The sequence below is a fragment of the Taudactylus pleione genome, unplaced genomic scaffold, assembly GCF_031769625.1.
Source record: "Taudactylus pleione unplaced genomic scaffold, aTauple2 ptg000008l, whole genome shotgun sequence".
NCBI classification, from domain to species: domain Eukaryota; kingdom Metazoa; phylum Chordata; class Amphibia; order Anura; family Myobatrachidae; genus Taudactylus; species Taudactylus pleione.
In genome coordinates this window covers 2,226,751-2,239,616 of record NW_028284411.1, presented here as the reverse complement: position 1 = coordinate 2,239,616, position 12,866 = coordinate 2,226,751, and the positions used below count along the sequence as shown (strand labels likewise).

The 12,866-nt window shown below is 49.0% G+C and overlaps 1 protein-coding gene across 3 annotated transcripts in view; it reads left to right on the top strand.

Annotated features, from left to right (window-relative positions):
* Positions 1-12,866, top strand: part of XPNPEP1 (X-prolyl aminopeptidase 1) — a 79,248-nt gene that overhangs the window by 43,323 nt on the left and 23,059 nt on the right. For all 3 annotated transcript variants that reach the window (XM_088464510.1, XM_088464499.1, XM_088464504.1), the window contains exons 11-15: positions 3,018-3,068; positions 6,548-6,606; positions 6,739-6,816; positions 6,931-7,002; positions 8,241-8,301. In XM_088464510.1, coding sequence (XP_088320636.1) covers positions 3,018-3,068; positions 6,548-6,606; positions 6,739-6,816; positions 6,931-7,002; positions 8,241-8,301 — 321 coding nt within the window. The remainder of the gene's footprint in view (positions 1-3,017; positions 3,069-6,547; positions 6,607-6,738; positions 6,817-6,930; positions 7,003-8,240; positions 8,302-12,866) is intronic.

The following is a 12,866-nucleotide window of genomic DNA, read 5'->3' as shown; positions in this document are numbered from 1 at the left end:
CTATGTGCGTTTAGCAGTGGTCTCATTACATATATCCTCTGCTATGTGGGGTTCTATGTGTGTTTGCTGCAGTGCTCTCATTACATATACCCTCTTCTGTGTGGGGTTTTATGTGCGTTTGCTGCAGTGGTCTCATTACATATATCCTCTTCTATGTGGGGTTCTATGTGCGTTTGCTGCAGTGGTCTCATTACATATATCCTTCTATGTGGGATTCTATGTGCGTTTGCAGTGGTCTCATTACATATATCCTCTGCTATGTGGGGTGCTATGTGCGTTTGCTGCAGTGGTCTCATTACATATATCCTCTTCTATGTGTGTTTGCTGCAGTGGTCTCATTACATATATCCTCTGCTATGTGGGGTTCTATGTGTGTTTGCTGCAGTGGTCTCATTACATATACCCTCTTCTGTGTGGGGTTCTATGTGTGTTTGCTGCAGTGGTCTCATTACATATATCCTCTTCTATGTGGGGTTCTATGTGCGTTTGCTGCAGTGGTCTCATTACATATATCCTCTTCTATGTGAGGTTCTATGTGCGTTTGCTGCAGTGGTCTCATTACATATATCCTCTCCTATGTGCGGTTCTATGTGCGTTTGCTGCAGTGGTCTCATTACATATATCCTTCTATGTGGGATTCTATGTGCGTTTGCAGTGGTCTCATTACATATATCCTCTGCTATGTGGGGTGCTATGTGCGTTTGCTGCAGTGGTCACATTACATATATTCTCTTCTATGTGGGGTTCTATGTGGGGTGCTATGTGCGTTTGCTGCAGTGGTCTCATTACATATATTCTCTTCTATGTGGGGTTCTATGTGCGTTTGCTGCAGTGGTCTCATTACATATACCCTCTTCTATGTGGGGTTCTATGTGCGTTTGCTGCAGTGGTCTCATTACATATACCCTCTTCTATGTGGGGTTCTATGTGTGTTTGCTGCAGTGGTCTCATTACATATATTCTCTTCTATGTGGGGTTCTATGTGCGTTTGCTGCAGTGGTCTCATTACATATATTCTCTTCTATGTGGGGTTCTATGTGGGGTTCTATGTGCGTTTGCTGCAGTGGTCTCATTACATATATTCTCTTCTATGTGGGGTTCTATGTGGGGTTCTATGTGCGTTTGCTGCAGTGGTCTCATTACATATATCCTCTTCTATGTGGGGTTCTATGTGCGTTTGCTGCAGTGGTCTCATTACATATATCCTCTTCTATGTGTGTTTGCTGCAGTGGTCTCATTACATATATCCTCTGCTATGTGGGGTTCTATGTGTGTTTGCTGCAGTGGTCTCATTACATATACCCTCTTCTGTGTGGGGTTCTATGTGTGTTTGCTGCAGTGGTCTCATTACATATATCCTCTTCTATGTGGGGTTCTATGTGCGTTTGCTGCAGTGGTCTCATTACATATATCCTCTTCTATGTGGGGTTCTATGTGCGTTTGCTGCAGTGGTCTCATTACATATATCCTCTCCTATGTGCGGTTCTATGTGCGTTTGCTGCAGTGGTCTCATTACATATATCCTTCTATGTGGGATTCTATGTGCGTTTGCAGTGGTCTCATTACATATATCCTCTGCTATGTGGGGTGCTATGTGCGTTTGCTGCAGTGGTCACATTACATATATTCTCTTCTATGTGGGGTTCTATGTGGGGTGCTATGTGCGTTTGCTGCAGTGGTCTCATTACATATATTCTCTTCTATGTGGGGTTCTATGTGCGTTTGCTGCAGTGGTCTTATTACATATACCCTCTTCTATGTGGGGTTCTATGTGCGTTTGCTGCAGTGGTCTCATTACATATACCCTCTTCTATGTGGGGTTCTATGTGTGTTTGCTGCAGTGGTCTCATTACATATATTCTCTTCTATGTGGGGTTCTATGTGCGTTTGCTGCAGTGGTCTCATTACATATATTCTCTTCTATGTGGGGTTCTATGTGGGGTTCTATGTGCGTTTGCTGCAGTGGTCTCATTACATATATTCTCTTCTATGTGGGGTTCTATGTGGGGTTCTATGTGCGTTTGCTGCAGTGGTCTCATTACATATATCCTCTTCTATGTGGGGTTCTATGTGCGTTTGCTGCAGTGGTCTCATTACATATATCCTCTTCTATGTGTGTTTGCTGCAGTGGTCTCATTACATATATCCTCTGCTATGTGGGGTTCTATGTGTGTTTGCTGCAGTGGTCTCATTACATATACCCTCTTCTGTGTGGGGTTCTATGTGTGTTTGCTGCAGTGGTCTCATTACATATATCCTCTTCTATGTGGGGTTCTATGTGCGTTTGCTGCAGTGGTCTCATTACATATATCCTCTTCTATGTGGGGTTCTATGTGCGTTTGCTGCAGTGGTCTCATTACATATATCCTCTCCTATGTGCGGTTCTATGTGCGTTTGCTGCAGTGGTCTCATTACATATATCCTCTCCTATGTGGGATTCTATGTGCGTTTGCAGTGGTCTCATTACATATATCCTCTGCTATGTGGGGTGCTATGTGCGTTTGCTGCAGTGGTCACATTACATATATTCTCTTCTATGTGGGGTTCTATGTGGGGTGCTATGTGCGTTTGCTGCAGTGGTCTCATTACATATATTCTCTTCTATGTGGGGTTCTATGTGCGTTTGCTGCAGTGGTCTCATTACATATACCCTCTTCTATGTGGGGTTCTATGTGCGTTTGCTGCAGTGGTCTCATTACATATACCCTCTTCTGTGTGGGGTTCTATGTGTGTTTGCTGCAGTGGTCTCATTACATATATTCTCTTCTATGTGGGGTTCTATGTGCGTTTGCTGCCGTGGTCTCATTATATATACCCTCTTCTATGTGGGGTTCTATGTGGGGTTCTATGTGCGTTTGCTGCAGTGGTCTCATTACATATATCCTCTTCTATGTGGGGTTCTATGTGCGTTTGCTGCAGTGGTCTCATTACGTATACCCTGTTGACGCTGTTGATCATTGAGCAGTTCTGTGTCTGGCGCTGTAATCTCTAACACTGTGACCCCTGTTCTCCCGCAGGTAAAGGACGCTGTGGCTCTTTGTGAATTTTTCAACTGGCTGGAAAAAGAGGTAAAAACACTAACGAGCGTTACAGCGCTGGCGATTAGACGGGGAATCTTTTTAGAAGGTGTTTTTGGGTAATGTCATTACCTAATGGGGCGTATTTGCACTTTGTCACTAGAGCTTAGAGTAAAAGCGGGTATCCACTACAAGATCTGAAAACGACCGTACGATTACGACATTGTAATCGTTCAGTTGTTTGTCAGTCGTATGATGAGCCTGCACTGAACGAGCTGTCGTTCAGTGCAGGCTCATCAATCATCTGGAAACATGCTGAAGCTGACGTTATCGTCAGGTGGACCAGCCTGTTGGAAAGATGATAGATGTCTAAACGACCAGCGGGCACGCACATTGCTGGTCGTTTTAGACACTTCTGCCAACGATTTGCAAACGATTGAACGATCGTTATCGTTCATAAAAATCGCTAAGTGGATACCCCTCTTAAGCCAGCAAAAATGAATAGACAAGTTTCACAAATGTTCTTCTTATCCATTGGAGGATATGAAATTAAATAAAGAGAGTATATGTCCCCTATACGTGGGGTTGTCCTTTATAGCACTGTACACGCTGAGAAGGAAACCCGATAACAGTCTGTCAGTGTCTGGGATTACAGGGCAATGAACCGGGTAAGACTCTGAATACACAGTCATTGACATCTTACATGCAATCAGCCATCGTTTGGTCTCTATATGAATATTAATGAGAATATAGACAGCTCCCGTACTGGCAGGGACATGCTCGTTACTCTCCTGAGAATCAACTTGTGACATCATGAAACTGCCAGCACACTGTACAATTGGCTCTGTTTGATCACGTGACCTCAGAGTCGCAGGTTATTTCGCCCTCGCTGAGCTTATTTGAGCCATGCCGGCTTGTTCAGCGCTGTGGTATATGTTGGTGCTTTATAAAACAAGGATGATGGGGAGAGTGGCACTTCGTGGCTGTAGTATTACAACTGCAATGGTCTAAAAAAGGGGATCTGTCTCTAAGTCGTATCTTATCTGCTTTACTACATTGTAGAAGCCAAATCTGATGTAGGGATTGTTCTCGCCAAGCAATCTATTGTAATTATATAGCCACATCCAACCAAGAAATATACACGCTGAGGTCAGATAGTGACAGGAATATTAATACATAGGGCGGTATTCAATTAGCGGCGATATTATTGCAATGGCGATCATTTTTCTCCGATTTTTTTTATGGAATTATGGAGAAAACTTTTCTCCATTTTTGAGAAATGGGAAAAAATTAGCAAAATCCCTATTTTTGGGTAAAAATGTGGGGTTTTCTTACAGAACCCTTTGGACAGACCCCTGATGAAACTTTAGGGAAAAAAAATTTAGTAAGTTGCGTACTTTGGCGACAAACGACCGCTGAAATTCCGGTCAAAATGTTTTTTTTTCGTGAAAAATGCGTTTTAACGTATTAGGTCTGGTATTTCGGAGGGCCATAAAGATGCGCCAAGTGTTTTAAACATTGCACGTGGCTGGCGCAGGCGTTTTTAAGCGGTTTAAAACAAACGCCTGCGCTAGCCACATGCGATGTTTAAAACACTTGGCGCATCCTAATGGTCCTCCAAAATACCAGACCCAATACGTTAAACGCATTTTTCACGGAATTTCAGCGGTTGTTTTTCGCCAAAGTACGCAACTTAAATTTTTTTTTCCCCGCTACAGTATCATTGGGGGGCTGTCCAAAGGGTTCTGTAAGAAGTCCCCACATTTTTACACACAAATACGGATTTTGCTAATTTTTTTCGCCTGCCCTAGACTGGAGAAAAGTTTTCTCCAGTTTTTAGGCGAAAAAAACGTTTTTTCGCCTGTCGTCGGTGAAATCGGCCGTAAAATCGCCCAATCGCGGCTGATATTGGGCAACGACGGCGTAATCTATCCATTTCGCCTCTAATTGAATACCCCCCATAGTATTGATAACGTGTTCAGCACACGTGGCCCTTTTTCCAGAGCGAATCACAGAACCCCGTTTCTTGCGCTGAGAACGCAGTGACTAGGTGTTAGGTACGAAAGCAACACACACTGTACGATCATAAGACTGGGGGCAGTTCTGCTGTTGTACATTGCAATGAGGCTCTACGTCAGGCTCGGCATTTTATGATATATATAATTTAAGAAGTTGATCAGGCGCTGTGTAAGACCTGCGACGTACAGATGCCCTTACAAAATGCATATGACGGTTTACAGGATGTCTTTTGTCCCACCGTGTTTCCCCTCTGTATGTTGGGGCAGGTATAGCGCAGGCAGACTCTGAATATGTTTCTGCATTTTTGTTTCAACTATTATTGTAAAATATAAAAACAGGTGGACCCTACAGTATGTTCAATCTGCACACAAATAGCCTGATGCAGCGTTAATGGCACATATATGGCTCCAAAACTGTGTGCGCGGGACAAATGAATACTTTCTCCTGCTTGCCAAGTTACAGGCGTCTTGTGATGCGACCGCCCTCCTACGTGTGCGTCTGGTCTGCTGCTATTCGCTGTCATCCATGTGCACTTCACCTACCCTATACTCTGTGCAACAGATACTCCTCTATCTAGGTGTATATTCACGTGCGTCCAATTATACATAGCCCGCAGTTCCTACGCCTTCACTGAACTTGCCCCGTTATCGCCTCTTCTGTCATAGATGTAGCTGCAATGTGTACGTTTCTCCGTCCCCCGAGACTGCGTGTTACCAGGTCCGGATCAAGCGCAGGGCGAAAATGTACAAGACACGCTCCATACATGGGTAGTACAATAAACTCCGCATCAGCCCCCAAATGTATAAAGAACTGGCCAAAATAAAGCATTCGGTCTTCCATAGGATATAAAGGGAAGAAAAATGCAACATTAACCAGGAGCAAACACAAATGGTGCATAAACCAGTAAAAGCATAAAGGATGCAACAGTGAGAAAACTCCCTGCATCATATCTAGTAATGGATTGCGTCATATGATGCGTTAAACACACACAAAGCAAATAAAAATAAAAATCCTCGGTTCCTAAGTGCCGGTCAGTGAGGACAAGGAAAGTGGAGAATCCTATAAACAGTTATTTATTTTTCACCTAACTTTTCTAGGAAATCTTTTAGTTCTTATCATTGGAACTCGGCTTCTTTGCGTTACAGATTATTATGTAATCACTAGTATTTTTGACCAATCAATTTCCTGGGCCACTGCTTAGTGTTTCTGCCTTTTAAGTTTCATCCCCGCTGTGTCCCTCCAGCACTATCCGTCTGTGTCCTCTCCAGCCTCATGTCTCCAACTGTGTGTCTCCCGTCGCTCAAGGGGGTTTGTAGGCAGGGCCGCAAGGGGTGTTGAGGTTGTGGGGGAGAGCTGGCTGGGGTAGAAGTGAGGCTGTGTCTAGCAGGCAGCCAGTGAGAGCTGTCAGGGGAGGTACAGGTTTGGTCTTCCCGCAACTCTCTCTTTTGAGTCTACGCTAGACACACAGCCTTTGCTGCATTATATAATAATACATTTCTTTCCCGTCGCAGATCCGCAGTGACACAGTTACAGAAATATCCGCTGCCGATAAAGCCGAGGTGTTCCGCAGGTAAAAGCCTAACAATATTGGGTACATTATTTATCATTTCTGTGTTCCTGCAACTATTATGGTAAATCGGTATGCATGCAATGTATCAATGTTCCCTTCTGAGGAGTAAACGTGTTATTTTGTGTATTTCAGCCAACAAGACGATTTTGTTGAGCTCAGTTTTCCTTCAATTTCAAGTATAGGACCCAACGGAGCGATCATCCATTATAAGTACGGCTCTCCGGGTAGTTTATCCCACATGTACTGTGTGAAATGTTATTTTTCTTTCTGTTTAAGGTCACAGGTCTCCTATAAAGCTGCTGTTTCTTGTTTGTTCTTCTCCAGGCCAGTTCCTGAGACCGACAGAAAGTTGAGTGTAAATGAGATTTTCCTCTTGGACTCCGGCGCTCAGTACAAGTAAGGGAACCGGCTCTGCGTGTGGATTGGGGCAGCCTACGCACCGGTAACACAGAGCAGGTTGTCCGCTACGCACAGTGAGGGCGGGATAAGGGCTTCTGTTAGGGGGACCCCCTGCTTCCCCTGTGTTTCATTAGTGTCAATATTTTCAGTGGTGAATAGCAGGGAAAAAAAATTTGGCATGAGAAATTGCTTTCCCGTACAGTACCAATGCCCCTCTATTATAGAAACCGCTCACGGCAATCTCTGTCAATTATAGCGATCATTACATGAGCTTCGTCCCAAATGAAACATTAGTTGAATTAGTTTAGGGTAGATTTAAGTGACGTAAAAATATGAGTTTTTCCTACCAGCAAATTATGAACCTAGCAAGAAGATTAACGGTCATTCAAGAGATCCACCCTCCCACTTCAGCAGGCCTCGTTCAGTGTTGTCAATGTGAAAGGAGTTTCACCGCCTAAACCAGACCTGCTCAAAAGGACAGGATCTCTCGCTACAGGTAGATGTATAGCGGGTTCTGCTAAAGTACCAGGCCGACACTTTTGGTAAGACTTTGGGCCTGATTCAGACACACTCGCAAGCGGCTGTCCGCTCACAAGTGGGTCGATGGTGTGCACTGCGCATGCGCGCGACGGAGGGAGCTCCGTCGTGCGCATGCGCCAGACGCGACGAGCGAAGGACTTTCCTTCGCTCGTTGTGTCTGATCAAAGGGGGCGTGCTGTCGATGTTGATTGACAGCACGCCCCATTTGGTTCCTCCCAGATGGGGGCGTTCCCAAGGGAACGCCTACCGTCAGAAGCCGGCCCACTGACATCACTAGTGATGTCAGTGGGAGTGATTTTGGCTCTGGCTCTGATAGAGCCAAAATCACTCCGGGCCTTGCGGTTGAGAAACTCAACCGCAGGCTCCGGCTCGCAGTGGCGATGGTCAAGACCATCGTGGCCATCAACCTGCACGCTTGTATAGGCTGTGGGTGGTGAACCACAGCTATACGAGCGTCCAGGAGGACGCTCCATAATTATGGAGGACGGCCCTCATTCAGAGCGTGCGCTCTTCTCAGAGCGTCCGGCTCTGAATGAGGGCCTTTGTTTTTATTTGAGATCACTTAATTCCACTCAAAAGTACGTTTTTAGTGCAGTTGAGTTGTATAGCTCGGGTGATAAACCCCTTTATAATGTTAGCCGGGTTTGTGCAATAAATTCTGATTCTTATCCCTATTTATTTTTATCTATTCAAAGGGATGGTACAACGGATGTCACCAGGACGGTGCATTTTGGAACTCCAACAGACTATGAGAAGGTGAATAGATCTTCCCAGCAGTGTTCTCTGTACCTATAACTACAGCCAGGTGTATTCTCCTGTATCTGTACCTATAACCACAGCCAGATGCATTCTACTGTATCTGTACCTAGTAACCACAGCCAGGTGTATTCTACTGTATCTGTACCTAGTAACCACAGCCAGGTGTATTCTCCTGTATCAGTTCCTATAACCACAGCCAGGTGCATTTTCCTGTATCTATACCTAGTAACCACAGCCAGGTGTATTCTACTGTATCTGTACCTAGTAACCACAGCCAGGTGTATTCTCCTGTTTCTACTTCAGGGTCCATAGGGTATCCACAGGATACCTTGGGGTATAGGTGTGACGTCAGTCGCAGGGCACCAAAGAGTTAAGCTTTCAGCCTCCCAGGATGCACTAGGTCCCCCTCCTATACCCCGCCCCCGGGCCAAGGCACCTCAGTTTAGTTTGGTGCCCGGCCGGAGTCGGGTGCACCTGTTGGAGTGGGGGCTAGAAGAGCCCCTGAAGCTTTTTCTTCATGCAGCTGTGGCTGCACATCTGGATGAACAGCATGGACAGTCAGTCCTGACGTCCATGCTGTCTTCCCTACACCCCGCCGGTACCAGAACGCCGGTACTGATCCGGGGATGCTGGTGGGCGTCTGGGGTCACAGCTAGCGGTGACCCCAGATGCTCCGGACCATGGCCGGATTCAAGGGGGACAGAGGTAAGCAGCGGGGTCCCGCGGTGGGTCCCCGCTGATCACATGGTCCTAAGTCCCCAGGCAGGGGGCTCCCTGGGGACTGGCTGCAGCGTGGAGCCAGGCGACCAACCTGCGCTTCCACTACCCGCTGGGACAGCGGACCGCAGCAGAGCGGTAGCGCTGCGGCGTCCCAGGGGTTAAATGCATGCCAGGGGAGCGCGCCTTCCCTGTCTCACAGCCGGCGCCTCCCCCGCTGCACACAGCCCTCTCTGCACTGTGCTGACTGGTCCTGTGTCAGCGCTCCTCCCCCAGGCCAGCTTCTCTCTGCTCCTCGGCGGCCATCTTCTCTGCAACGCATGGTGAACGCTGCTGGAAGTCTGGAAGGAAGCATCGTGGTCTGGGTCCCCCCGCATACCTCTCCTCCGCTGTGGCTCAGGTCTGTGTATGCAGCGCTGTGTCCTACCAGGCCCTGTGTCTGTGTAGTTGAGTGATCAGCGCTGTTAGTGCAGGAATTGTTATTTCTCTGCATTGTATGTGACTGTGCTAGCGCTGCTGCCTGTAACTTTTCTTCTCTAAACTGTCAGCTTTATTACTGTCCCTGTTCTTTCTGCTAAAGCCCTTGCGGTGCGGTGCTGCAGGGTGGTCTCTCGCCTATTTAATACTTAATTGGTGAGAGAGGTCACATACGTGGTGCCATCATGTCTGAAAGTGATTTTCCCCTCCGGCTACAGTGTACCACGTGCAAAGTACCGTTAGCGGAGGGGGAGGGTAGCGCGGAGGGCCTTTGCCGGCAGTGTTTGTCCATGGCGCGGCCTATTACGGTTACAGCACCGGTACAGGAGCCGCCCTGGGCTTGTTTCGCTCAGGCGTTAACAGCTTTAGTGGGCCAGTTAGCTCCGCAGCCCGCGTTTACTCCGATGGGTTTGTCCCAGCAGTCTGTGGTGTCGTCACCCATGCAGGGGTTCCCACGACAATTGGTGGTACCCCACAGTCTCCCTATTTCCCCGCTCCCGGGTTCTCAGGAGCCAGCGTGGGTTAACTCCCTGACGAGTTCTGTACAGCACTTGTCGGATGTGTTGCAAGGGGAGTCTGTGATGCGGCCTCATAAAAGGCCGGTGGCGTCTCTGTCCGCTCCTTATGAGGATGACGAAGGGACGTCTGATGATGGGGAGATTCTGGATCCTTACGATCAGGAACCTTTCCATACTAAGGACGCTGATGCTAAGTCCAAAGTATATATTCCTGGACTTATTCGGGCGGTCCGCACAGCCTTGGTGATTGAGGACGAAGTTCCCCCAGCGGCTAAATCTAAGTATGCCTTTTTCAAAGATGTGAAGGGCGATGCCACAGTCTTTCCTCTTTCGGGTCAGTTGGTGGACCATTTAGAGGAGGCGTGGAAACAACCTGGCAAAAGATACCAGCCGCAGAGACGCCTGGCGGTGGCTTATCCGTTCGCGGATAATTATTTTGCTAAGTGTGAATCCCCTCCACAGGTGGATTCTCACGTGACCCGTCTTGTCCGTAGTGCCACATTGCCGATGCCATCCATGTCCTCCCTTAAGGATGCTACGGACCGCAAGGTAGAAATCTGCCTGAAGTCCGCTTATTCCCTTGCAGGGGAGGCAGCACGGCCGGCTATGGCCATTTGCTGGGTTGCCAGAGCGATGGAGCGCTGGGCGGATTCATTAGAGGCTTCTTTTGAATCCGACTGTCCGGCCGAACAGGCGGAGTTGATTGGCAATCTCCGTGATTCGGCCACCTACATCAACGAGGCGGCTCTAGACATTAGTACTCTGGTGTCTAGAATTTCTTCAGCAGCGGTAGCTGCTCGTCGCACCTTGTGGCTGCGATCCTGGAAGGCGGACGCAGATCCAAGAAAGGTCTGGAAGCGTTGCCGTTTACCGGAGAAGTTCTCTTCGGTCCGGATCTGGATAAGATTGTGGCCACGCTGGCGGCAGCCAAATCTGCTTGTCTCCCGTCGGCCGCTGCTCCTTCTGGTTCTGGACCATCGTCCTTTCGGTCATCTAGGGCCCAGGGCAGGCCCAAACCACAGTCGTTTCCTCGACAGGCTGGCCCTAAGAAATCGGTCAAGCCCCGGAAACAGGCATGGAGTACCAGACGTCCGGCCCCCAAGCCAGATGACAAGCCTGCGGCCTGACGGTCCGGGTCTCCCCTTGGGGGATCCCAGGGTGGGAGGCCGCCTGCTGCAGTTCTCCCGGTGTTGGTCGTTCACTACGACAGACACTTGGGTTCTGGAGGTGGTCTCTCACGGGTACGCCCTCTCCTTCCGGCACAGACCCCCGGCTCGATTCTTCACCACGGGTCTACCATCAGACCGGAACAAGGCTACGGAGCTGCGGAAGGTATTGCACACTATGCTCCAGGCTGGAGTTATAATGCCTGTTCCATTCTCCCAGAGGGGCCAGGGTTTCTATTCAAATCTATTTTTGGTACAGAAACCCAATGGGTCATATCGTCCGATTCTCAACCTCAAAGCACTCAACAAGTCTTTGCGGGTCCCGAAGTTTCGGATGGAGACCCTACGGTCCATCATTCTGGCGCTGGAACCTGGGGACTACATGGTGTCATTGGACATACAGGACGCTATGGCGGTCATGGCGGCTTCTCTGCGGCTGCAAGGAGTCCGCATGTTGCCGTACTTGGACGACCTGTTATTGGTGGCAGGATCTCCAGAGCTCCTGTTACACCACTTGGACCTGACCATTGCACTGCTGCAACGGCACGGCTGGCTAATCAACTGGCAGAAGTCCACTCTAATCCCGTCTCGGAGGATTCTGCATCTTGGAGCCTTATTGGACTCGGGACAGCAAAGGATCTTCGTGACGGAGGACAAGATCTCTGCTTTACAGTCAAGGGTGCGCAGTTGTCTGCACAGCCGCCGGGTGTCCTTACACTCGGCGATGAGGTTACTGGGCTCCATGGTGTCGGTGTTCGACATGGTGGAATACGCCCAGTTTCACTCCAGACCTCTGCAGCACCTGATCCTGTCCAAGTGGAACGGGCTGCCTCAGTCTCTGAATTCCAGACGATTGTGCTCACCCCGGAGGTTCGCCTGTCCCTTGCGTGGTGGTTAAAGACGACCCACCTCAACAAGGGACGTCCGTTCTGGGTTCCAAATTGGGTCCTGTTGACAACGGACGCCAGTCTTCGGGGCTGGGGAGCAGTTTCGGGTCCACACTTGTTCCAGGGCAGGTGGACACCGACAGAAGCGGAGCTTCCAATAAATATCTTGGAACTCCGTGCGGTCTTCAATGCTCTCCTGCAGGCACAGCGGTTTCTCCAGGGTCACCCGGTGCAGGTCCAGTCGGACAATGCTACCACCGTGGCCTACATAAACAGGCAAGGAGGAACTCGCAGTCGGGCGGCTCTCGTAGAGGTCTCTCGGATCCTGGTTTGGGCGGAGCGCAATCTTCCGGCCATATCAGCGGTCTTCATCCCGGGAGTGCTAAATTGGGAGGCGGACTTTCTAAGTCGCCAGGACGTTCATCCAGGGGAATGGTCCCTGCACCCGGACGTTTTTCAACTACTGGTGGACAGGTGGGGTCTTCCAGAAATCGACCTCATGGCGTCCCGGCACAACAACAAGTTGCCGGTGTACGGGTCTCGCACAAGAGACGAAGGGGCGTCTCTGGTGGATGCTCTGTCCGTCCGGTGGACGTTCAGGTTCGCATACCTGTTCCCTCCGGTCTCCCTTCTTCCACGGGTAATCCGGAAATTCAAACAGGAAGGAGGGACGCTCCTGTTGATAGCTCCCGCGTGGCCCAGACGGCACTGGTTCTCAGACCTTCAGGGTCTGTCCGTGGACAGTCCTCTGCGGTTGCCGCTACGACCGGACCTTCTGTCTCAGGGTCCTTGTCTTC